Below are 27,648 nucleotides of genomic sequence, written 5' to 3'. Positions count from 1 at the left end.
CTTTTATTCTGAAGCTGCACCCTCTTAGATAAAGTGCCTGTAAAAAGCATGCAGCCCCCTTGGAAGTTTTTGTTTTTTTGTTTTACATTGAATCACAGTGGATTTAATTTGGATCTCTACAAAGTGATCTGAATTAATTAAAAATATAAAACCCAAAATAATTGATTGCATAATTATTCACCCACCTTTAATATGACACATCAAATCACCACTGCTGTAGCCAATCGCTTTTGGAAGTCACATAATCAGTTAAATGGGAGTTTTGTTTTTGGAGACCTGTGTACAGTCAAGGTGTTTCAATTGATTGTAGTAAAAAAACACCTATATCTGGAAGGTCTAACTGCTAGTGAGTCAGTATCCTGGCAAAAACTATACCAAGACAACAAAAGAACACTCCCCAAGCAACTCTGCGAATAAGTTATTGGAAAAGCACAATTCAGGAGATGGACACAAGAGAATTTCCAAGTCACTGAATATCCCTTGGAGTACAATCAAGACCAACATCGAGTGATGGAGAGAACATGGCACAGCTGTAATTCTGTCTAGAGCAGGCCGTCCTCAAAAACTGAGAGACCCTGCAAGAAGGGGAACAGTCAGCAAGGCCACCAAGAGACCTATGACAACTGGAGGAGTTACAAGCTTCAGTGGCTGAGATGGGAGAAACTGCCCATACAACTTTGCCTACGTGCTTCATTAGTCACAGCTTTATGGGAGAGTGGCACTGTTGAAAACAACCCACATGAAATTTCGGCTTGAGTTCACTGGAAGGCATGTGGGAAATTCTAAAGTCAGCAGGAAGAGGGTTCTGTGGTTTGATGAAAGCAAAATTACTCTTTTTGGCCATCAGACTAAACGCTATGTTTGACATAAGCCCAACACCGCACATAATCAAAAACACAGCATCTCTAACGCGAAGCATGGACTGCGTCATGCTGTGGGGATGCTTCACTGCAGTAGGCCCTGGAAGGCTTGTGAAGGTAGGGGGTAAAATGAATGCAGTAAAATACATGGAAATCCTGGAGGAAAACCTGATGCAGTCTACAAGACAAATGTGACTTTGGAGAAGATCTGTTTTCCAGCAAGACAGTGACCCCAAGCATAAAGCCAAGGTTACACAGGAATGGCTTTAAAACAAAGTTAATGACCTGGAGTGGCCAAGTCAGAGTTCTGAACTCAATCCAATTAAGAATTTGTGGCTGGATTTGAAAAGGGCTGTTCATTTACAATCCCCATGCAATCTGACAGAGCTTGAGCAGTTTTATAAAGAAGAATGGGTGAAAATTGCAGTGTCCATACCTGCAAAGCTGATAGAGACCTAACCACACAGCCTCAAGACTGTAATTGCTGTCAAAGGTGCATGTACTAAATACTGACTTGAAGGGGGTGAATACTTATGCAATCAATTATTTTGTCTTCTATACTTGTAATTAATTTAGATCATTTTGTAGAGATCTGTTTTCACTTTGACACCAAAGAGTCTTTTTCTGTTGATAGGTGTCAAAAAGCTAAATTAAATCCACTGTGATTCATTGTTGTAAAACACTAAAATATGAAAACTTCCAAAGGGGTGAATACTTTTTATAGGCACTATATTTCCTCCATATAACAGCAGCTACAATTCAAAGGGTACTCTTATTGCTGAAAAGCACTTCTTAATATCCAGAGATCATCAAAAGCCCCACATAAATGCAAGGTATAGAATCCTACAGTGCAAAAAGAGCCCACTTAGCTCATCATGTTTGTGCCAGACTTTTGAAGGGGATCAAGTTGTTTCTTGGTGTGTTATCAGTGAGGTACCTGGCTGGGCGTTCAATCTGCAGGTGTTCAGAAACTCTGCTGTGAAGTATATATCCACGTCACAGAAAAACAACAGGACATTGTTTCCCTTCCAAGCACGAGCACCAACATCCAGGCCCTTCCCACGGGAGAAATCCTCCTCCAGGGGAATGAAGGTGTAGTTCTTGTAGTTTGCTTCTCTAGAACAAGGCAGATGAAAATTTTACTTCATTGTTAGTACTTTTTTTCTGTTCCAACAGTTGGCAGACACTGTTCCTAATTAAATAAGTATGTGTCTTCATTATACAGGAATCGCATTTTAGATCAAGAGTAACAAATTAAATAGCAGCAGTTTTGGTTTAGACTATTTAAGGAGAAGAACATCAAAAGTTCTATCATTGTGTCCATTACAATTCAGGGAAGACAAGTGGTTCTGCAAGCACACAGCAACCTGACATGCCTATAATGAGGTGTTTCTTTATCCACACTGGACCATCGTGACAGCTGCAGGGTGAGAGGTAACAATAGTACATGCAGCTCTCGGTAGTAATGCCAGCATTATATTATCAACCACACATTAAAATGATACACACCTCACTTAGAATGAACTGATACTTCATAAATTCCTTATATCCACTTTTCTTTCCCACTTCAGCTAAATATCTGGGACTACCTTTTGCAAATCCAGATCACAGTGGAAGATTTGCTCTGGAGATCTTGGAAGTTACCACTATCACCATGTGGAATTCAATTTTTTTTTGTAAAAGAAAGTTTGGTATTGAATAAGATTAAAGTGAAAGGATTAAGACAAGATGGTTGCTGTCACTCCAGTGAGCGAGCAGGTGAGCTAGAGGTTATGGTGGAGCAGTATGGTAGGCATAGAAGACACGACTGAGAATTTCAACATCAGGTGGGCTGACAGAGGGATGGAGTTGGAGGTCTTTGTAATATGGAAAATATAGGATCAGAAACCTGCGCAGAATTTCCACTGATTCATCAGGATTTTCTAGGAAATCTGTGTAAATCTGTTATAGACTCTTAGAGACAGAGACAACACAGAAACAGGCTCTCTGACCCAACAAGTCAACGCCAATTAGCAACCACCCACTTTTGCACTAATCCTAATCTAGCCAATATTATGCTCCCCATATTCCCATTAACCACCCTCGCCCCCGACCCCAGATTCTACCACTCACCTACACACTAGGAGCAATATACGATGACCAATTTAACCTATAAGAACCCGAAGGAAATGTGTCATCACAGGCAGAAAGTGAAGACTCCACACAGACAACACCAGAGGTCAGGATCAAACCTGCTGTGAAGCAACAGCTCGGTTAACTGCACCACCGTGCTTCCCTGAAGGTGGATGATGCTTTGACCAAGTCCAATCCAAGACAGGAACGATCTATCTGACATAGTTGGAGATTGGTGGAGCACATACAACTGCCTAATATATTAAATTACACGACTGGAAACAACAACAAAAATCACACCTTGAAAAATTAAAGGAAAATCAAACAGGAAATTCCTGCTACTGTATCCTGACTTCCATTTGCCAACCACTTCCCAAGCCAATAAAAAAATCTTTCAGGTTAGCTCTAAACCAGAATTAAAATTACTCAAACACAGTAATTTTATAGGCCCGAAGGACCACAGTATTTAAACAGCACCTTTCCAAAGGGAAAGGATGAGCAGCAAAATGAAAGATTTAATTTAATGAACTGGCCACTTCAAACAGATAATTTTGGCAAGGGCTACATTGGTGTTACAGTGGCTGCAGCAAATTGAAATTCCTCAGATAGGAAGGAGGCTGCCCTGGAATGTGGATTGCCCGACTTTCTTCCCAAGTGGAGGTAAGTAACTGTGTCCATTTACAAGATCCAAAAAGACACCTGCAGGAATAATGAAGTGTTACCTCCATGTAACGAGTATTATCCCAGCTACTGCACATCTTCTCAGGGAGTAATGTTTCATTGATTCAAGGATCCAGATTGGAAATGGATTGTGAAGGTTATAGGGAGGAATCAGGAAAGATGATAGGGTAGTTGATTAGAGAAAGGATGTAAAAATTAGCTAGATTATTGGCCACAATGTCTGGGCAGATAATGGAGGGTCAGAAATCTGCTGGCCCTTGGCTGAGTGAGATCTTGGGTCTCTGGCTCAGGGATAAGGGTAGGTTAGAGCAGGGTAAAGGTGGAGACTAGTACATAGAAGTTGTTTCAGTTTGAGCATAGTGTACTTGCAATAAGCAATGGTCATGAGGGGACAAGAAAGAAGCAACTAGTTTCATTACATATTCAAACAAAAAAGGCTACTTGACATCAGATGGTCTCATTAGGAAAGTCCTCTGAGTTGCTTCTGCCCACCACACTCTCAGAGAGTTTACTACCATGGAGATAGAGAAAATTTCCAACATGGTTTTCATTGTTTCTTTTACATTGCTACCTCTGGCTAGAGCTGACACCCAGGCAAATGAGTAACTCTCACTGAATTAACATTGTAATTTGTTTCTCAGTGACAAAGTCAGGCCTGTGTACGCAAATTGTATAGAGTGTATAGGAATGTTAGAAAACTGTTTGCCTATTTCCTTATTTTGCTCACCTTTGTAACTGTTCGTTAAACATCTCTCTTTTTCTGTTTCTTAGGTATAAACCTCTTCCACTTTCTCCTGCAAGTGAGTTGGCCCTTTCCTGATCTCCACACATTGAACCTCAACAATTAATATTAGTGGAGAGGAGGGGGTGGATGGTAGGTCAGAAGAATTGGTCAATGGTGCCTGACCCATCAGTGGCCAGCACTCACCTGGACACATATTCAAGTATGGCTTTTACTTCATTCACTTGTTCTGTCCCAAAGTAAACCACAGTGAGGTGAACTCTGCCATCCATTCGAACACCCACCTCCCTGGAAGACACGAAGAGAAAGAGAATTATTTTCAGCTGAACTTGAATTTCCCATACTGCATGGAAAGGTAAAGCAAATAAAAATTTCCAAATTATATCCATTTGACTCAAAGATGGCAGAATGCTCAACCCAATTTAAACCAGTCGTGGTTTATTTGTCAGCTATAAGTTCTCCCATCCCTGTGTCACGAGGTTATCGGTTTAAACCCTGCTCAAGGGAGCTGGAGAATATAACCCAGGATAATACCTTAGTCAACTGTCACACTGCTGGAAATCCATTCTTCTGAGTCAGATGTTAAGACCAAGGCTGCTTCAGTTCAGTCAAGCTTTGAATAAAATATCACACAGCTAAATTTTGAAGAAGAAAAAGGCAACGTCTGGCCAATATTTATCATTATTTCAACATTGCTAAGGCACAGAAGATAAGAAATAGGGCATTCAGCCTCGCGAATTTGCTCCAGTAATCAATAAGATCATTGCCAATCTTTTGTTTCAATTCCATTTTCATGCATAATCATCTCATCCCTGATTCCTTAACACCCATAGATCTATCAAACTGCTTTTAATGGCCAAGCTCTGCAACTCTACAAGATAGAGAGCTGAAAGAATTCACAAACCTCATCTCAGGCCACAATGCAGGAACTCAGGAAAAGAAATGCTCTTTTTCAATAAGTCCATATCTGGAAGCACTAATAATACCAATTAATCTGTAGAATCCTTTCAGGTTAATGTCTACTTGATACAAGTTAGTTTTGAGATGTGAAGGCAATTCAAATATAAATATAGAAAATGATGGAGGTTCAAATTAAGGCCAAGAAATTCCTTCCCGTGGCACAAGTTTCGATGTACTCTCTGGAGGTACAGTGAAAATCTTGTTTTGCATACCATTCATATAGATCAACTCAATACTACAGTGCACTGAGGTAGTAAAGGTGAAGAATAAAGTTACACAGGAAGTGTAGTGAAAGTGGTCAATAAACACAGTGATGCACTATCAATTACTCCAAAAGACTGGAAGTAGAGTAAATACTGAAAGGCTTTTATTAGCAGTAAAATGTGAACTCAACCATCCTGAGTATCTGCCCTGGACTGAGGGAGGAGCAGTGGCACAATCACCTTTATTCAGGGGTCTGTGGGAGGAGCCACAGGAGCAGTCAGCAGAGGGGCGTGTCCAGACAGGTACCCCGTTACAACATATATATACAGTTTACCACACACAGGGTCATAACGACATAGATTGTGAGGTCTTTTTGTTCAAGGGAACTGTACAATAATCTTAAACAGCAGGATAGAGGTTTCCTTGAGCCTGGTGGTATGCGGTTTCAGGCTTTTAAATTTCCTACCCAGTGGGGGAAGGGGGGGGCAGAGAAGAATCAGAATTAGATTTACTATCACTGACATGGCATGAAATTCATTGTTCTAAATCAGCTAGATTATTAGCATATAAATTACGAAAACAACAAGCGGACAATACAATTCATAAAATAAAGAATCCAAAGACAAAGCTTGTGGAGAGTACAATAGGGAAAATTCAAGAGAGTTTTGAAACGTATTATCGAGAGCTGTACTCCCAACCCCGGGCCCCCAATGAACCCTATATAGACAGTGTATTGAATTTTTTAGATCTACCTAAACTTACAGATTTACAAAATGAAAGTTTATTAGAACCAGTAACTGTCAAAGAACTGAACGTGGCCATCTCTAGGTTAAAGGCTGGAAAGTCCCCGGGTTCTGATGGGTTTACCTCAGAGTGGTACAAGTCCCTGAAGACACAGTTAGCCCCATTACTACTTAACACCTTTAATTGGATCTTGCAGAGAGGAGAAACTCCACCTTCCTGGAGAGAAGCGATTATTTCAGTTATTCCTAAAGAGGATAAAGATAAACTAGAATGTGGCAATTATCGGCCAATTAGTGTTCTTAATTTAGATTACAAACTATTTACATCTATATTAGCGCGCAGATTGGAAAAGCTTTTACCTGGCCTAATCCATTTAGACCAGACTGGATTTATTCAACAAAGACAAACACAGGACAACATAAGGAGAACCCTGCACATATTAGAACAGGTTAATAAGAACGAGACAGAGACAATGGTAGTAGGATTGGACGCTGAGAAAGCTTTCGATTCGGTTAGTTGGGCATTCCTATACAGAGTGTTAGGAAGATTCGGCTTTCAAGAAAGGTTTATTAAAGTAATTCAGACTCTATATGACAGCCCTACAGCCCGAATTAAGATAAATGGGGACCTCTCTGACTCCTTCATTTTAGAGAGAGGCACTAGACAGGGATGCCCAATTTCTCCTCTCCTTTTTGCGCTATATATTGAACCACTTGCCCAACTAATAAGACAGAGCGAAATCGTAAAAGGTATCAAGGTGGCAGGGATTGAACAGAAAGTGGCGTTATTCGCAGATGATGTTTTGGTCTATCTGAGTGAACCAGAAAAATCATTTATAGGATTGTTTACACTGTTGGATGACTTTGGGAAAATATCAGGTTATAAAATAAATGTAAAGAAAACGCAGGTTATGTCCCTAAATTATACACCATCCAAAAAATTGCAGGATACATACGATCTTAAGTGGGAAGCTAAATCATTAAAATATTTAGGAATAACCCTGCCGAAGGATCTTTCAACACTGTCACAGGTAAATTATGGGCCATTAATCTCAGAGATAAAAGCAGATATGCATAGATGGAATCTTATCCCCTTTTTAAGTTTAAATTCAAGGATAAATACTATAAAAATGAATATTCTTCCTCGGTTATTATATCTTTTCCGTACTTTACCAGTGGAGGTGGATGATAATCAATTCAGGGAATGGGACAAATGGATTTCCCGCTTCATTTGGCAAGGAAGGAAACCTAGAATTTGATATAACACCTTACAGTTAGGGAAGGAAAGAGGAGGTATGGTTCTTCCTTGCCTGAGAAACTATTTTTATGCCTCACAGATAACCCCTCTGTTATATTGGTGTAATAGGGAATATAAGGCTAGATGGAAGGAAATAGAATTTGGATTAGTTGACAGTTTTCCTCTTCAGGCCTCAATAGCTGACAAAGGATTGATGGCCCAGTTGGAAAAATTTAATAATGCTTGGATAAATCTTACATTAAAAGTATGGCAGAAGGTGGTTAATTCATGTGGAATTAATAACATGCTAAAACTCTTTAGATGGTGTGCATATGATACCGAATTCCTTCCCAACAGAGGAGATAAAAGATTTGAGCTATGGATAAAGAAAGGTCTTACAACCTACCTCTCATTTATAGATAAAAGAGTATTACAAAGTTTCCAAATCCTGCAGGACAAACATGGCCTAGAACATAACGACTTTTTTAGGTACCTTCAAATACGAAACTATGTTAACCAGAGTTGTAGATATACAGACCTATCAACAGTAGAATTAGAATTTTTCAAGATTCTGAATTCGGCTTGCAGTTCAATACCTAGTAAATCAGTTTCTCGCCTATATAATGCACTCTCCCATGCTAAAAATGTAAATACACTGTATATTAAAGAGAAGTGGGAGAAAGAAGCGGGGTTGGTACTTTCAGAGGAGGCTTAGGGGAAAATCTGCAGCTTTCAATGGTCCTCGACTAATTCTTTGACTTGGAGAGAACATTGTTGGAAAAACATTATAAGATACTTCAAGACCCCATATCAGGAAAAATATAAAGATACAAATGTGATGTGTTGGAGAAGGTGCGGCTCCAAGGAGGCAAATCATTTTCATATTTTCTGGGATTGCCCTAAATTAAGTCTATTTTGGGAAGGTATTCATAGAACATTAGTTAAGGTACTTAGGTCCCAGATTAGATACCTCTGAACTTTGAGACGCTCTATTTGGGGCATGTATTGTTCCTTGAACAGAAGGAAGATATAAAGTTGCTGCAGGCCCTTTTAGCGGCAAGTAAGAAATCAATCACTAGAAAATGGCTAAATCCAATACCACCTACATTAGAAGATTGGTACGAAATTATCTTGGAAATATTTAAAATGGAAAAGTTGACTTACTCCCTGACAACTCAAAAAGAAACATTTTATCAAATCTGGAATAAATGGATTGAATATATAACCCCAATGCGAGCAGACTTTAGATGACTCTCCTAATGATTTATATTGCTCTTCTCATCAACACAGTAATATTGCTAACGTAAGCACCCCTAGTCTAAATGTTTGTTGTTTTTTTTTGGAAAATAGAGAATTAACACAAGTAAAGGGAAAGATTTGGGAAAGGGATAAAAAAAATGAAAAAATTAAGTAAATAAGTACATAGGGATTGGATAATTATGTCTGCGGGCAGGAACACGCACGAACAAATTGGGATATAAACACCTACAATGGTTGGTATATAGTCTCGTATGCAACATTTTGGACCAGTGGAAATGGTCCAGAAGGGTTGTATGGAAACTATTATTACCATTTTTCTTAACAACTAATTTCATTACTTAGCCTAATAGGTTAGATTTACCACAGTACATAATTATCTATTTAAATGTTTATTTTCCTTTTATATCATCTCAATGTGTACTTAAGAATGTATAAATAATTGTAGTTTTATACATATAAAAAAAATGGAAAAGGTTATATGTGTGAAAAAAGTACATGATAATTGTGAATTCCTTATCCAAATAAAAATAAAATTAAAAAAAAAAGAAATTCATTGTTCTGTGGCAGCGGTGCAGTGCAATACATTAAAAAATTACCATAAGTTATAGTAAATAAAATTTTAAAAATTATGCAGAAGAGAGAATACTGGGGTAAGTGGCCACTTTACTGAAGCAGCAAGACAAAGTCCATAGTCTATGGACATTCCCGCTTCATCAGAACTAGGGAAAAGTACAGCAGTGGAGCCTCATACTGGTGTAGGTGACCCAGAGAGAGATGCAGAAAGGTCCAAAATTTACTTGATTCATTTGTAACTAAAGCAGCCCCTTCTGGATAACATGCAATTCATGCACATACAGCAAAATAAGTTAATTAGCTCAAACACAAATGGGTTTCAAATCACTTTACTATGCCCTGACTGTTGAGAGCCTCAAGTTGCGAGGTGTAAACCTTACCGGTAACTTGTCCTGTGCGAACCATGTAGACGTTACAGTCAGGATAGTACACCAGCACCTCTATTTAACCATATATAACAATTACAGCACAGAAACAGGCCATCTCGGCCCTTCTAGTCTGTGCTGAACTCTTACTCTCACCTAGTTTCCTCAGAAGGCTAAGGAAATTCAGCTTGTCACCAACGTTCACTCTGGAGTAGAGGTCAGAATAATGTTTTACCCATATCTCTATCTGTTTGCCCCTGTCTGTGATTACTTCCCCGTTGATAGATTTGAGGGGAATCATCTGTCTTTATTGATGCCAGCATACATACCTCTGGTATTGCTTGTCAGTGCTGCTATCTGGACGTCTTCACTGAGCTGCATCCAGTAGTCATTGGCATAGCATCTGACAGTCTGCTGAACTTTACTTCCAACAACCCTGAGGATCTGTAGGTTCCTCTCAAATGGCAAATGCTTATTCTCAGCTAGGGCAGCAGATTTGGCCTCAGTGATGGGAGTAATCTTGTTGGATATGGCTTCGAATCAGTCATTTGGTTTCAAGGTCTTCTTCCAAAGGCAGCTAAGGCTGTGCTGTAAATGGCATTCTGCAGAAGTTTCTTCTGCATTTCTTTGTGACATCTTCCAGGCTGCTGGGTGCTCAGTTCTTTCTCGAAGGTCCTAGCAAACAGCTCTGGGTGAGACATCTTGCTGACCTCAGTGCAAGGGTTACCTTCTTGTTCAGTGCAATGGAATTTCTGATTGCAGTCTGATTGTGCAACATATCTTACTGACCTCTACTCAAGTGTGAACACTGTCAACACCTCAGCACTGGATGGCATTGATTCCCTGCCAACAATGGAAGAACTGGATGCACAGCCAATCCTGAGGAGCTCAGTAAGGCCATTGGCAGCTTAACCTCAGAAAATAGCACCAGGCAGTAATGGGATTTCCCCAGGGCTGGTTTAGCACTGGATGACTATGCTACTGCACCTGCTGCATTATGTCCTCTGTCAGGAAGGAACTGAGGGACGCCGTTCATTACCTCAACTTTGGACATGATTTTCCCTCTTCACAACCCCAATGAAGTGCAGAGAACAAAAGAAGCCCCTCTACTAATTAAGTTTATTAATCTCACTAATACATCTGACTCAGTCAGCAGAGATAGGCTCTTGCAGATCCCCTCCTAGTGAGGCTGCCCAGTAAGTCTGCAGTGCATGATCAGACCCTTCCACAACAGCACGAAGAGGGTTGTGCAGTACAACACCAGCTCTTCGGAGCCCTTTGACATACAGTGCCTATAAAAAGTATTCATCATCTTTTATTGTTTTACAACAGTGAATCACATAAGATTTAATTTGGCTTTTTTAACGCTGATCCTTCATGTCAAAGTGAAAATAGACCTCTACAAAGTGATCTAAATTACTTACAAATATAAAACACAAAATAATTAATTGCACAAGTAATCAGCCCCTTCAGGTCAGTAGTTAAAAGAAGCACCTTTGTCACCAACTATAGCCTTGAGTGTGTGTGGATAGGTCTCTATCAGCTTTGCACATCTGGACTCTGCAACTTTCCCCCATTCTTCTTAATAAAACTGCTCAAGCCCTGTTGCATGGGGATCATGAGTGAACAGCCCTTTTGAAGTCCAGCCACAAATTCTCAATTGGATTGAGGTCAGGACTCTGACTTGGCCACTCCAGAACATTAATTTTGTTGTTTTTAAGCTATGCTTGTGTAGCTTTGGCTTTATGCTTGGGGTCATTGTCTTGCTGGAAAACAAATCTTCTCCCAAGTTCCAGTTCTCTTGCAGACTGAATCAAGTTTTCCTCCATGATTTCCTTGTATTTTGCTGCATTCATTTTACCCTGTATGTTTACAAGCGTTCCAGGGCCTGCGGCAATGAAACATCCCCACAGCATGACACGGCCACCACCATTCTTCACGGTAGGGATGGGGTGTTTTTGATGATGTGCGGTATTGGGCTTACACCAAACATAGCGTTTAATCTGATGGCCAAAAAGCTCAATTTTGGTTTCATCAGACCACAGAACCTTCTTCCAGCTGACTTCAGAGTCTCCCACATACCTTCTGGCAAATTCTAGCTGAGATTTCATGTGAGGTTTTTTCTCACAACACTGGCTTTCTCTTTGCCACTCTCCCATAAAGCTGTGATTGGTGAAGCACCTGGTCAACAGTTGTTGTATGTGCAGTCTCTCCCATCTCAGCCACTGAAGCTTGTAACTCCTTCAGGTCTCTTGGTGGCCTCCCTCACTCGTCCCCTTCTTGCACAGTCACTCAGTTTTTGAGGACGGCCTGCTCTCGGCAGATTTACAGATGTATCATATTCTTTTCATTTCTTGATGATTGACTTAACTGTACTCCAAGGGATATTCAGTGACTTGGAAATTTTCTTGTATTCATCTCTTGAATTGTGCTTTCAATAACCTTTTGACTGAATTGCTTGGAGTATTCTTCTGTCTTCATGGTGTAGTTTTTACCAGAATACTGACTCACCAGCAGTTAGACCTTCAGATACAGGTGTATTTTTACTACAATCAACTGAAACACTTTGACTGCACATAGTGATCTCCATTAAACTAATTACGTGACTTCTAAAACCAATTGGGGAGGGGAGGGGGAAAGAGGGGAGGAGAGGAGGGGTGGGGAGGGGAGGAGAGGAAGAGTGGGGAGGGACAAAGAGGGGAGGAGAGGAGGGATGGGGAGGGCAAAGAGGAGAGGTGAGTCATGGTGGGATAAAGAGGGGAGGGGTTGGGAGGTGGAGCGGGGCTAAGAGTGGAGGGGAGGCGGAGCAAAGGGGAAGGCAAGGCAAGGCAGAGCAGGGCATAGAGGGGAGGCAGGGTGGGGCAAAAGGGAGGGTGTGGGGCAGGCAGGGTGGGGAAGAAGAGGGAAGGGGGTGGGGTGCAGGGCAAGAGGGGAGGTAAGTGGGAATAGTGGGAGTAATGGGGGCGAGGAAAGGTGGGAATGGTGGGAGTAAAGGGGGTGAGTAAAAGGGGTGAAGGAGAGGAAGGAGGAGGGGTGGGAAAGGTGACAAAGGGAGGGGCTGGATAGGGGAGGAGGGGGAAGGGGATGGAGAGGGGAGGAGGAGGGGGAATGGAAGAGGGGAGAGAGGAGGGTGGGAAAGGGGAGGATAGGTGGGAAGTGGAGGAAAGGGGGAGGAAATTAGGAAAGGGGGTGGAAAGGGGAAAGTGGGAAAGGGGTGGAAAGGGGTGAGAAGGAAAGTGGAAGAGGGGAGCAGGAGGGAGGAATGGAAGGGGGGAAACAGGGGGAGAGGAAGGGAGGGTTAGGATCCTCAAGTGGACCCCGGGAGCCTAAAATGGAACCTCAAGCAGGTCTGGAGGACTTCGAGAGGCAGGACGACCAGGGGATCCTGAGAGACTGAAAGGCCAGGTGAACTCCGAAAGAGACCTTGAGTAAGACCTAGGAACCTTGAGTGGGAGGCCTGTGAGTCCTGAAGACAGATTTGTGAGTCCTTGAGATGGAGAGAACATTGAAAAGACCTTGGAGACCTGGAGAACCTTGAACACTTAGGCCTTTACATTAGACCCAGAAACTTGAGTCCTTGAAAAGATGAAATTGAAAACTTAGGGAAGGATTCTGAAAAGAACTTATTCACAGTGTTTCACTCATCACTATTGTCCAGAGGCAGTTATGATACAGAAGGCTGTACTCCCAATTTTACAGATGAGACAGCATAGACAGCCTCTGCCTATTGCTGAGCTAGCTGACTCTCTGTAGATGTGTTTCACTTGTTACATGAGAGTTCAATTTTCACTGTCTGTACCTTGACTTTCATCAAGAGGTTAAATATAAGGTAGTCCTCTTGATAGGGTTATGTCACTTGTGTGTTTACACACTCCAGCCAGGGATCAGCCTGTGGAGGTGGGGCCTTCAGATTTACAAATTCAAATTACTATTTCAGAAGACACTTGTACACTGGAACGTTAGCTACCATTAGCATCATTCATTAGAACAGACAGATGGAAATTATGGCTTGTAAAAAGTTAGTCCATCCCTTTGCAGTTGTTGGCTGTAAGCTTAATTCAATTATTCTTATAGTGTCCCTCCAAGCATTGATTTGATATTAACAAAGGCATACCATTACTTGAAGGGAACAACATAAAGAAAGGGCAAGCTCTTCCAAAATTTACACTATTGACTGGAGCACTGACCTGTTGAATCAAACAAACTTTATCAATAAGTTTGCTTGAAGCTCTCAAGTATTATCAAGTCCTGAGTCATGTGATCCCAAAACTGGGAACCCAGGTTCTTTCAACTTGAAAAGCTCAAAACGGAGACTGGAGAAGCCCAGAACATGGACTACAGACACTCTAAATGTAAATGTGAGAAACTCAGTACATGGACTAGAGACACTCCCAATGTAAACATGAGAAACTCAAAACATGGACTAGAGAATAGATGGCATTCTCACCCAAAGCTGACCAATGTCAAAATGCTGCTGTTCAACTTCTGCTTGGTCCATTATTTGGCATGGTCCTTCTGTCAGGATGTGCACTGGCCGTATCGGAACCCAAGTGTGAAGGAAAGACAAAGTCTGATGTAGAGATGGTGACAGGAGTTTATTCATAAAAATTCCAAAGCAACTTAAGTGGCACAGCCAATTGACACCATGAGAGGTAACATTCTCAAAACTAGAACCCCACAATCAAGGCTAATCAGGTGTCCACTTCAAATAATACAAGTAATACAGTATTCCCAGGCCTATCAAAATAAATTTAACAAGCTTAAACAGAAAGCACCAGGATACCACATTACAAAGAGCGAGTCGCTCAAGAAAAACACAAGGGACACGAAAGGATTAATGACTCCCATTACGCAACAGTTAACTAATTCAGGTGCTCTATAAACCTCAGAGCCTAATGCTCTCCAGTGCCTGATATGTGCCTGAAAAACTCATTGCAACACTGGTATGAGGGACATCCAAAGTCTTAGTCAAAACAAAGTATACAATGGCTGTGATACCAGCACACTACTGTATGGCAGCAAGACCTGGACAGAAGGAGAGAAGGCTCAACATCTTCCATTTCAGGTGACATCATTGCTCCTTGGGCATGTTCTGGAGAGACAGAGTACCCAGTGCTGAGTTTCTCTCTCACGCCGGCCTCTCTTGCATGTACACCCTGCTCAGGCAGAGTAGGTTGTGCTGGCTGGGCCATGTCTGCTGCATCCCAAAAGACATCTTCTGCAGTGATCTGGCTTCAGGCAAGAGAACCGTTGGCCACCTGCAACTGCACTACAAGGATTTCTGCAGGTGGGACATGAAAGCACTGGGAGAAACTTGCAGCTGACCACACCAGGTGGAGAAGCACCCTGCAACAACACCTTAAGTCAGTCAAAGAAAAATTCCAGAAAGTGGCAGAAGACAAATAGGCCCATAGAATGGAATGTTGCAGCTCTGGTAGAGCTGACCGCTTGTACAGTAGATGCAAACTTTGCAGCAGAGACTGCCACTCTTGCATTAGTCTCATCAACCAAAGACCGCACCGCACCAGCAATGTAGGAGCATCCGTGGTCAACCTCAACCAATGGAGAGCCACCACCAATAACCCGCATCACATTTTTACAGATGCATCGTAGAAAATATCCTATCCAGATGCTCTGTCCAGGAGTGCAAGAAATTGAAAAGAGTTATGAACACAGTCAATCACACAAGTTCCTCTCCAGTGACTCCATCTAAATTGCTGGCTGCCTTCGAAAAGCAGCCAACATGATTGAGGATCCCTCCCAACCCAGGCATTCTCTCTCTTCCCCCCATTCACTGGGCAGATGATAAAAATGCATGAAAGCACACAGCACCAGGCTCAAGGACAACATCTATCAAACACGCCTATGATCCCTAAGTGAATATCTTTTAATACAAAAAATGCATGCAGGCAAGATTGCCTCATAGAGCAACCTACACAGAAGGCTTCTGTAAGTTAAAATAAACGTTTCCCTAATGTAGCCACAAATGTAAGAGACTCCGCAGGTGCTGGAAATCTTGAGCAACACACACAAACTGCCTGAGGAAATCAGCATTAGGCAGCATCCACAGTGGAAATAAACAGTCACCGTTGCGGGCCAGGATCTTAAGTATTCATCAGTTCCGATGAAGAGTCTTGACCAAAAACATCGACTATTTATTCCTCTCCATAGATACTGCCCAACTGGCTGAGTTACTCCAGCTCCTAGGCAATACTGTACCATCCTTTTGCAAGCTCAGTGGTGTGACCAAAAAATTAACCTCAACAGGTTTAGGGCAGCACAGCAATGCAGCGGTTAGTGTAACATCAGCAATCACTGATTAGGGTTCAATTCCCACCGCTGCCTGTAAGGAGTACGTATGTCCTTCCTGGGTTTCCTCCCACATTCCAAAGAGTTAGGGTTAGTGAGCTGTGGGCATGTTGTGTTGGTATCAGAAGCACAGCATCACTTGTGGGCTGCCCAGCCCAATCCACACTGATTTGATTTGATGCAATTTATGCACTTCACTGTATGTTTCAATGTGTTGATGTACTTGTCACAAATAAAGCTAATCCTTTAATCTTTATCTTTTAGGTGCTGAGTGACTTGAGGACTGAAGGAACTTTTTTTAAAAAAATTCTTTTACACTAATGCTAAAACAAGGTGACAGCTGATGTTCTCTAGTAATGAATTATTGGTTAAAAGGCAAGGTAGATGTCTTGTCGAACATGCCTGGTGGTAACTTGTAACCTGACAGGAGAAACCTCATCAAATCTGACAGCTGGAAATTTGCCTCAGTTTCTAACTATTCTCCTGTCAATCAGCCTTAGTAATGTTAATTCCCTCTACAGACACACAAGCCTTAGATTTTACCTTCAGCTTGCTTTGAATCGGAAGAAATACATATAAGTACCTAAAGCTCTCCATGGTCTGCAAATAATTAAATGGAGAAGTGACTTAAGCCTTCACTCAATGCTACGAATGCTGTCAAGACATCAGTGCCTGGTTACTGCACTACTGGCAGACTATTTCAGTTCTCATTTCTGAAGTAAATATTCAGTAGACCCCACATCATAGTTCAATTGAGATAGGCAACAAGCCATCATGTTAATTTCTACTTTCCCTTTTAACATAGTTTTCTTTACGCTGAGTTTGGCATTAAATAGACACACTACAGAAGCAACACTCAACTTCTATTATAAAGTAACGAGACAGAAGAATATTGTGTTTATAAAATGCACCAAGTCTTTGAACAAGAAAGACAAGGGGATATTGACTACATTAACACCTCAAGTGGAATTGAGTGGGATGCCTTTGGCTTTGAGAAGAATCAGAACATGATGTAAAGTTACTGATGGTCTATTTTTCAGTTCTAAATGGGATATCCACATTATCTGGAGAGTAGAGACAGAATGAAAACAGCTGTTAAAATCTTAAGATATTATTATAATCTGTCCAGTCCCTGCACTACGTATAAATTCGCTGTCATGCTGCAGGATGAAGTCATTGTGTGGAAGCTGTTCAATCATTTACAGTGCGTTTTAATATTTACACCACGCAGGTCATCAACATCATGGGTGTGTAGGGCTCAGTGTTCAATATACTGCATAATATGAGTCAAATACTCAGCTCCATCTGCAGCCCAAGAGGATCATCAATTGCTTACTTAGTAGTACAATTTTCATCCTGGTTTTCCATTCCTATCATGGCCTCAACCCTCCCCTCTCTTGGGAGTCCTCCATTTCTGACCTCCTGCATATCTCTGATTCATTGTTCCACCACTGGTTGTCATGCTTTTAGCTAACTAAGACTTCTACTGTCTACCACTCCACAAATCTATGCCTCGCTCACTTCACCTATAATCTTCTTAAAACTTCTCATTCGCTCAGTTCTCTAACTAGGGATCGTATTCAGCAATATCAAAACGTGACCAATAAATTCTCCTGAGGAGCACTGTGTGATGTTTCTTAATGCTGAAGTTGAATTCAAGTTATCTCAAAGATGATTTTACTTTTCTACTTAAAGATGAAGCTGCCTCTTTGTCTAGCTAGCTGTAGCTCCCTGGATGATACCCTAACCTCAGCGTCACAGAGTTCTACATTTAGGTTCTGAAATACCATTTCTAAATGCCTCACACTCATCACAATTATGATTCGCTTGAAATGGCAGTATTGTTCAAACTTACTGAAAAATGTGTCTCAGTGTCAGGGTTTTTTGAAATTGTTCATTTTAGAACAGCATAGTACAAGAGCATTGGCACGATGCTGTACTGTACTCTAAGATCAAACTAACCCTTCCTTCCTTCATAGCCCTCCATTTTCCTGTCACACCTGATACAGTTTAAATGTTCCTAAAGTATGTGCCTCTACCACTACCCCAGCAGGGCTATCTACACACCTACCACTCTGTGAAAACTTACCTCTGACATCTTCCCTACATTTTCCTCCAATCATTTTGAAAATATGCCCCTTGTATTAGCCATTCTAACCTGGGGAAAGGTCTCTGACAATCAGCTCCATCTATGCCTCTTACCTTCTTGTATCAAGTCACCTCTCATTCTCCTTTGATTCAAAGAGAAGTGTTCTAGCTCATGCAGCCTATGTTCACAGGTCATGTCCTCTAGTCCGGGCAGCGTCCTGGTAAATCTCCTCTGCACCATTTCTAAAGTTACTACATCCCTCCTATAATGAGGCAACCGGAGCTGAGCACAATATTCCGAGTGTGGTCTCCCCAGGGATTTATAGAGCCGTATCATTACCTCACAGCTCTGGAGCTCAGTCTTCTGACTAATGAAGGCCAACACACCAAATGCCTTCTTAACAACGCTATCAACTTGTGTGGTAACTTTGAGGGATCTTTGGGCGTGAACCCTAAGATCCCTCTATTCCTCCACACCACTAAGAATCCTGCCAATAACCCCTGTGTTCTACTTTGGAGTTTGACTTACCAAACACTTTTCCAGCAAAACACTTATCTGCTACTTCTCATCTCAGTTCGCCATTCTGACAATGTCCTGGTGTAACCTACGACAACCTTCTACACTATCCAACACCACCAATCTGAAACTTACTAGCCCACCCTTCCGCTTCCTCATCCAAATCATTTATAAAAATCCATAAAGAGCAGGGGTCTCAGACCAGATCATTGTAGAACACCAGTGCTCACCAAACCCCAGGCAATTTATGCTTCATCTACAGCCACCCTCTGCATCCTTTTTCAAAAAAGAAAAATAGTTATTGAGAGATACAGTGTGTAACAGGACCTTCTGGCCCAACAAGCCACCAGCTCAGCAGCCCACCTATTTAACACTAGCCTAATCACAGGACAATTTACAATGACCAATTAACCTACTAATCAGTACTTCTTTGAACTCTGGGAGGAAACCAGAGCACCTGGAGGAAACCCAAGCAGCTCATGGGGAGAATGTACAAACTCCTTCCAACATGGATTCAATGAGGCAATAGAAACACTGCAGCCAGCATAAATGATCTGGGTTGAAAATAAAATATAGGCCAATGTTTCTGCTCCTGGGAGCTTAGGGTACCTGCTGGAAATACGCAAATAGATGATGTTGGGAAATGGTTCTAGATAAATTTTTGTAATCTCATTTAAGTTCAAATCATTGGTTTCTGAAAAATAAGATATCCTGTGGCATAGGAGAAGCAATTTAAATGCAAACCACTCTTCAGTTTTTAATAGTTATGCATCCCACTGCATTTACTGATATCCTCAGTGCTCGTGACTTAAGTTACAATGAGTTTTGGTTTTATTGCTTATTTTGGTGTTTTCCAACAATTTAATCAAAACCTCAGTCTACTGGGCATTGCTTTAATCTAATAATCCAATTCATGGCAGTTGGAAATACATTTGCGATTAATACAAACTTAAAAGAAATGAACAGCTCACTTCTGGCAATATGTTGTTCACGCTTAATATTTTTTTCTGATTTTTATTACCAATTCAAGTAAGTCCAACTCAAGGGATAAGCAAATATGTCTTATTTGAAATCTTTAGCATTTTAAGTTGAAAAATCAATTTCTCTGCCCAAGATTACAAAGATCACCACGTCTTTGCTGTGTTTTCTATAAGTATTGCACTAAGTAATGTTCACACTTTGACATTTAGGATATCATCAAGACAGGAAGAAAATGCATTCATCTCTGCACTCAGTTTTTTTTTTAATTAAAATATCAGAGATATTTTTTATTGGCCAAATGTTCTTTACCTATCTACCATTCCAAAACTATCCTGGATTTGATGATGAAATGATTAAAAAGTTTTCTTTCTTTGGAAACAATCAAGAATCAACAAATGTTTCAAAAACTCAAAAGCCATTCAGACCATCAAATCCATGCCAGTTCTTCATAGAATTATCCAGTCAATCCCATTCTCCTGTTTCATTCCCCAAACAACTGAAAAATATTTTCCCTAAGTATCCAATTCCTTTTAGAAATCCTTAGCTGACTTGGTTATTTAAGCTACAGAAATACACTTGCAGCTGGTGTTTTTTGGCACAAGTTATTTTAGTCATGACACAGGGACTGAATTGTTGCAATCAGTACAAATTATGAATATGTTTAGATGTGTGACTGTCCACTTTTCTCTTAGGTCACGAATGTACTCCCATTCTAAAGTTCTTGAACATAAGTCCTGAGGAATCTCATTACTCTGTTCCCAGAGTCCATAAGACCATTAGACATAGGAGCAGAGTTAAGCCATTTCACCCACCAAGTAGATAGAATCTGTCAATGATAAGTCGGGTTGCCATGAAGGTGATGGAGTGCAGTGCAAAGCCAAACTTATTTTCATTCTGACATGCCACAAAAGAACTAGCACTTCCTTCTTCGGCCCAAAATATCAGCTGTTTATTCCTCTCCATAGATGCTGCCTGACCTGCTGAGATCTCCCAGCATTTTGTGTTTGTTGCAACAAAATAACTTTGCTCTTTGTGATATCTGTGAATCAAAAGCTATGGTTTGTTAGAGTGCTGAGCAGGAGGGAGGGAAGAAAAAAAGAGAAAGAGGGAGTGGAGTAAAGAAAGGAAAAGAGAAATTAAAAAGGAAAATAGGGAGATGGTGTGTTTCAGATGTTTTATAACAGGAATGCATGCATCTAGTCAAAAGCTGATCATGATTTTCTTGAAGAAGTATAACATATCAAAGCAGCATGGACATCTGGACTTCATTTATAACATGGAAATTTGTTGCCATGATTTTTCCCGTAACAGCTGAACAGCTAAAGGATCATCATCTCCTGGAATAAAGGAGGCATATTTCACCAGAAGTTGTGCTTACATTCCCTTTAACTAGCACAAGCAGAAAGGTTTATAGCAATTTAATTCAGTCAGCTTTAATAATTAATACCAGGTTGTAAATCAAGACATTTGCAAAGAAAGATCTGACAACTGTTCACGTGAAAACCTTTGAAAGATGTCACTTCTCGAGGACTACATCAACTTTTGAGGTTTGGTTCTCAACATCTATCTGATCTCATGCAAAGTTCACAGCACCTAGTACAAGAAGTGTACAGCATAGCAAACGTTCGAAGCAAGCTGGAGTATAGACAGCCATTAAAGCTCAGTAGGTGATTTTTATACTCATTGTTGATGCAATTAAAAGAATATCTGAGTACAATAATGAATTATCTTCCACAAGATAAATGCTGGATTGATAAATCCAGTGTCTTCTCTTTATTGACTGTATTTAGAGATTCCAACCCTTTAAGCCGGGCTACCCACCAATTTAATTCCAGGACAATTTACAATGGCTAATGTGCCCACTAACCAGCGTATCTGTAAACTGCGGGAGGAAACCAATGAAGCAACATGCAAACTTGCTTACAGAGGATGCCGGAATTGAACTTCAACAGCACGAACTGTAATAGTGTCACGCTAACCGCTATCCCACTTTCGTTGCCATTAAAGAGATTCCAAACTGTAGCTGTTGCTGTATTTTGCAAGATCCAAGAAACAGCGCTGAGGGTAATGAAAAGGGAATTGATTTAAAATGTCATCTTGATTAAGAGATAAACATTGGACAGTATGGTGTTAAAAACATTCTTTCCCTTAATTTCTCTTGATCAGATTGACACAGTTCAGAAACATGCCATTCGGCCCACCATGCCTCTGAGGATCATTGGGCAGCCATCCATTTTGATGCCATCTTCCACCACTGTGTCGATAGCTTCTATGCTTAGGCAGTTCAAGTGCCGATCTACAAACGTAAATGCTGTCAATGACACTGTCTCCACCGGTCCCTTGGGCAATATTTCACACTGTTTTGACATGCTTACATCTGCCTGATCAGAAATGACCTTGTTTCATCATCACAACAGGCAGCACATCTGACAAAGCAGCACTCCCTGAGGACAGCTCAGTGCTATCTGCCCAGTTCACATACTCAATTTTATACAATAAGATTCAAACCCATGATCAGTTTTTTTTAAAACCAAAATAAACTTTACTCACAGTAAGTTTTTTTTTGCAAGAATGAACTGTGCAATGCCTTTTCATTCCTACGATCATTGACAATATCTTCAGTAATTTTCATTCCTTAAAACCAACAGCATTGTTGCCACCCATGTGGTACCCTGGGATGGTACTCTACTAAAATAATCAAGGGGCTTCCCCACCCAATCCAGTCCCTCCCTGTCCAGCTGCAGAAGAAGCCTATACTGTTGTCCTCCCCAGCTGAGCCCTTGCAGTGGCTGCAGCAGGCTGCTGTGTATCCCTCAGCACATACTCCTGTGGCCTTGAATGTGCCACTTGACAGCGATGATTCAGATTAATTTACTTATTACATATACATCAAAGCATACAGTGAAATGCATTAGCAATCAGCCCAAGCTAAGGATAGATAAACCCCAGTGCTCGACAAGGTGTCTCCTTGGACGTTGTGGGAGCTCAGTGCAGAAATTACAGGGGCCCTGGCAGAGTTATTTAAAACATCTTTAGCTACGGATGATGTGCGAAGGATTGGAGGATAGCTAGCGTTGTTCCATTGCTCCAGAAAGGCTCTCCAGCCAGGAAGTGATGGGCCAGGAGCCTGTCATCAGTAGTGGTAAACTGTCGGAAAGTATTTTAAGGAATCGTATGCATAATCTAAATATTTGGATAGACAGAGCCTGTTTAATCAACATAGCTCTGTGCATGGTAGGATACGTCTCACCACTCTGATAGAGGTTTTCGAGGAGTTTACCAGGAAAGTTGACGAAGGCAAGGCAGTGGATGCTGTCTACGTGAACTTTAGCAAGGCCTTTGACAAGTGGCAGGCTGACCCATTTATGTGGCAGTCAGGATGAAGTAGTAAATTGGATTCAATATTGGCTTAGCAGGCAAAGCCAGAGATTGTAGTATATAGTTGCCTCTCTGACTGGCAACCTGTGACTAGTGGTGTGCCACAGAGATCGGTGCTGGGTCCATTGTTGTTTGTCATATATCTCAATAATCCTGATGACAATGTGGTAAACTGAAAAATACATGTAGTGCCATGGTTCACATCTTTACTGTTATACTGTAGGTATCTCATTTTGCAGCTCTGTAAAAGCAGTTTGTTCTGCTTTCAGCCTGTTTGGCTTACTGTTGAAGATAATGGATGATGTGGAATGTGAGCCATCCAATTAGAGGGAGGGTTTTCTTGGTGAGGGACAATAAGATTGGTCTTGGGTTTTTGTTTGAGAGGAGATGAAGAGAGAACACGCTGGGGAGAGCCAATCGTAGCATACGATCCACTGGGAGACCCGTTTGTTCGAGATGGATTGCAAGCGACATTCGGAAGGTGGTGTGTGTTTTCACGTTGACCGAGAGCCCAGCGCGTGAGTGACAGAGAAGTTCAAGACGAGCTCCAACATGGGCCCATTTGACTGTTTAATTAGAGTGGGCCCTTTTCTTTTTCTTCTAGTTTACTAACCCTTTAGCTAAGATTCATAAATATAATTCCTTTGTTCGTATGCAGTGTACTGCACGTTATTTTGTGGCATTAATTTGTAACAGGGTAGCAAATCATGCAGCATCCACACAAACAGGGTTTGTGGGAGGCTCGCGGCTCAATCTCACACGTTTGGCCGGGCCAGAGATCATCTTCCCTAGACTTATGCAGCCGAGGAAACTAGAGTGTTGCATACATTTATAGTTTTATTAATTATTCTGTATCACAATGTGCTGCTGCCAGTAAACAACAAATTTCACAACATATCGCCAATTATATTAAACCTGAATCAGATTTGCGGATGCCACTGAGATTGGCGGTGTAGTGGACGGCAAGGAAGGCTATCAAAGCACACTGTGGGATCTGGACCAGTTGGAACCGCCGAAAAATAGCAGATAGAATTTAATGCAGCCAAGTGTGAGGTATTGTATTTGAAACTACAAACCAGGGTAGGATTTACACAGTGAATGGTAGGTAGGCCACTGAGGGGTCCAAGAATCTGGGAATATAGATCCATTAATTCCTTGAAAATGGTATCACAGGTAGAGAGGGCTGTAAAGAGAGGTTTTGGCACATAGGCTTTCGGAATCAGGTTTAATATCACTGGCATATTTCATGCAATTTGTTGTTTTACAGCAGCAGTACAATGCAATACATAATAATAAAAAACCTATAAATTACAATAAGTATATATAAAGGTTAAATAACTTGTACAAAAGGAGAGAGAATTTTTTTTTTTTTAAATGAGGTAGTGTTCCTGAGTTCATTGTCCATTCAGAAACCTGATGATGGAGAGGAAGAGGTTGTTCCTGAAACACTGAGTGTGTGTCTTCAGTCTCCTGTACCTCCTCCCTGATGGCAGCAATGAGAAGAGGGCATGTACTTTATGGCTCACAGGAAATTGAGCATTGTTGGGATAGGACACTGAAGATCTCAAAGTGTTATTTCACGGAAGAGCATGGAATTCTCCCAAGCACATTGGCCAATACCTATTCTACAATCATCATCACCAGAGTCACAGAGCAGTACGGCATGGAATCAAGCTCTGTAGCTCACTCAGCTCACACTGACCATTAACCAGCCAATTATACTGAGTCTACTGGTACCCTATTCTTTTACCCCAAATTCGCATCAACTGACTAATCACTCATATACACACCACGGGCAATTTTCAGTGACAATTAACCTACTAATCTTCACATCCTAGGGATGTAGGAGGAAACACACAGTCACAGGGAAAATTCCACGGAGACAGTATCCAAGGCCTTGATAGGACCTGGCACTGAGACACCATTTCTACCAGCTGCACTACCTTATCATTACTACACAACTGTGTGAAAGAGTTTACTGTGAAAAGATATTGCTCACTTTACTCTCTACATTCCAGCAATCAGAACATCCCAAAAGCACTTTGTGGAACTTGGTAAGGTCACGTGGGGTGCCATGCAAATGCAGCCATTTACATACCATTTGCTTTGCCCCACTTGCAACCTCACACCCGTCCTTGTCCATTGCTATTTAGATTATATTCTAAACTGTGCTCTTTTTTTCTAAATAATCTGCACACAATGGAAATGCAAGCTAGCACGAGTTAAATTCTCTAATTCTTCACATAAAAGTAGGATTTACAAACCATATTGTGACCTATTACTGGAAAGAGCCAATTATGAGATGCAAACACGAGGAATTCTGCAGATGCTGGAAATTCAAGCAACACACGTCAAAGTTGCTGGTGAACGCAGCAGGCCAGGCAGCATCTCTAGGAAGAGGTACAGTCAACGTTTCGGGCCGAGACCCTTCGTCAGGACTAACTGAAAGAAGATCTAGTAAGAGATTTGAAAGGGGGAGGGGGAGGGGGAGATCCAAAATGATAGGAGAAGACAGGAGGGGGAGGGATGGAGCCAAGAGCTGGACAGGTGATAGGCAAAAGGGATATGAGAGGATCATGGGACAGGAGGCCCAGGGAGAAAGAAAAGGGGGAGGGGGGAACCCCAGAGGATGGGCAAGGGGTATAGTGAGAGGGACAGAGGGAGAAAAAGGAGAGAGAGAGAAAAAGAATGTGTGTATACAAATAAATAACGGATGGGGTACGAGGGGGAGGTGGGGCATTGGCGGAAGTTTGAGAAGTCAATGTTCATGCCATGAGGTTAGAGGCTACCCAGACGGAATATAAGGTGTTGTTCCTCCAACCTGAGTGTGGCTTCATCTTTACAGTAGAGGAGGCCGTGGACCACATGGCCTCCAACCTCATGGCATGAACATTGACTTCTCAAACTTCCGCTAATGCCCCACCTCCTCCTCGTACCCCATCCATTATTTATTTATATTCACACAGTCTTTTTCTCTCTCTCCTTTTTCTCCCTCTGTCCCTCTCACTATACCCCTTGCCCATCCTCTGGACTCCCTAGGCCTCCTGTCCCATGATCCTCTCATATCCCTTTTGCCAATCACCTGTCCAGCTCTTGGCTCCATCCCTCCCCCTCCTGTCTTCTCCTATCATTTTGGATCTCTCCCTCCCCCTCCCCCTCCCACTTTCAAATCTCTAACTAGATCTTCTTTCAGTTAGTCCTGACCAAGGGTCTCGGCCCAGAACGTCGACTGTACCTCTTCCTAGAGATGCTGCCTGGCCTGCTGCGTTCAGCAGAAACTTTGATGTGTGTTGCCAATTATGAGACGCAAGCAAACACTATAATTCTTCTGACAAGTTACTAATGAGTCAAGCACATGAAGGTTTATAGTAGATTGGCATTAGAAGACAGTTCAGGAGCAGTGCTTGTTTAATATCCGTGATCTGTACCGTGGAATAGTTTAAAGAGAAAGAGGAAACACGTAATAAAGTGGCAGCAGAATTAGCTTCAATTCTTCAATAGGAATGCTTCACTCTTACCTAAGGGAGATGCATCATCTTTTCAATTAGTTTAAACCAACACTTTGTGTTTATGTCTACTTGCATTCTAACCCAGCTACCAGTACTCATTGACCATGATCCCAGGTCGCCATCCAAAATATGTGCGTGGTTTGCTAAACTCCAGCCCAGTAATCCCAATAGGGCTGGCGGATGGTAGAAGAGACTTTGTCCAGTTCAAACATGGTTAAGGACTTGCTGACAATGAAGCACATCAAATCTAGGAACAATCCTTCCAACAAGGTTATGGGGGGAAGGCAGGAGAATTCAATATGTATTCAATATGCGGAAGGGCCTAATTCTGCTCCTATGTCTTATGGTCTTCAAAGGTCCATTTTCTTGGCAAAGTAGGCATGTACAATATAACTCTGATAGCCATCTCCTCCAGATAGCCATAAAGTACGGAAAGAACCATGGGAGTTGTTGAAAAGCCATTGGTTACTCCAACACAAAAAAAAGAAACAAAACTCCCAAACCCCAAAAGCCCCCACCAGTGTCCTTACCCCCAAAAACCACAAACCCCCAGTCCTCTCCCTCACAGAGAATAACAGTGACAATAACATTAAATCCCCTGCCCCTTCCCTCACAGAAAAGTGCATCAAAACCACCTCTCACACAGAAAACCTAACAGACTCGCCCACACAGAAAAACACCAACAAACACCAACATCACATCCCAAATCACCAACTTGGCTCTCCCACATAAAAAGTAACATATGACCGGCTGCCAACCCGCAACAAGAAAGAAAACACTGAAAACTGGAAGAGACCAATAGAAAGTAGTCTAATAATCACACAGATCTCAGAATTCATTCCTTCTGTGAGGAGCGATGGCTATGTCGGGGCCAAACGCGAACACCACCAACCCGGCCCCCGGTTCCGTAGCCCCCATTAAGTACAACCTCCTCTGCATTCACCTCGATGCTGCAATCTTCCTTATGGTGATTACTACATTTCAAAGTTCAATGTAAATTTATTATTTAAAGTATATACTGTATATGTCACCATATACTACCCTGAGATTCATTGTATTGCATGCATTAATAAATACAAAGAAACACAATAGAATCAATGAAAAAACTACACACAAAGATGGACAAACA

General features: G+C 41.5%; 1 protein-coding gene across 5 annotated transcripts in view; it reads right to left on the bottom strand.

Moving 5' to 3' along the window:
• LOC134345692 (chondroitin sulfate N-acetylgalactosaminyltransferase 1-like) overlaps window positions 1–27,648 on the bottom strand; it is a 224,682-nt gene that overhangs the window by 21,526 nt on the left and 175,508 nt on the right. For all 5 annotated transcript variants that reach the window (XM_063046763.1, XM_063046760.1, XM_063046759.1 and 2 more), the window contains 2 exons: window positions 4,582–4,683; window positions 1,798–1,976 (listed from right to left, as the gene is read on the bottom strand). In XM_063046763.1, the coding sequence (XP_062902833.1) occupies window positions 1,798–1,976; window positions 4,582–4,683 (281 nt within the window). The remainder of the gene's footprint in view (window positions 1–1,797; window positions 1,977–4,581; window positions 4,684–27,648) is intronic.

The sequence above is a fragment of the Mobula hypostoma genome, chromosome 4 (assembly GCF_963921235.1).
Source record: "Mobula hypostoma chromosome 4, sMobHyp1.1, whole genome shotgun sequence".
NCBI classification, from domain to species: domain Eukaryota; kingdom Metazoa; phylum Chordata; class Chondrichthyes; order Myliobatiformes; family Myliobatidae; genus Mobula; species Mobula hypostoma.
Note: the sequence above shows the minus strand (reverse complement) of the source record. Positions and strands in the feature narration are given on the sequence as shown.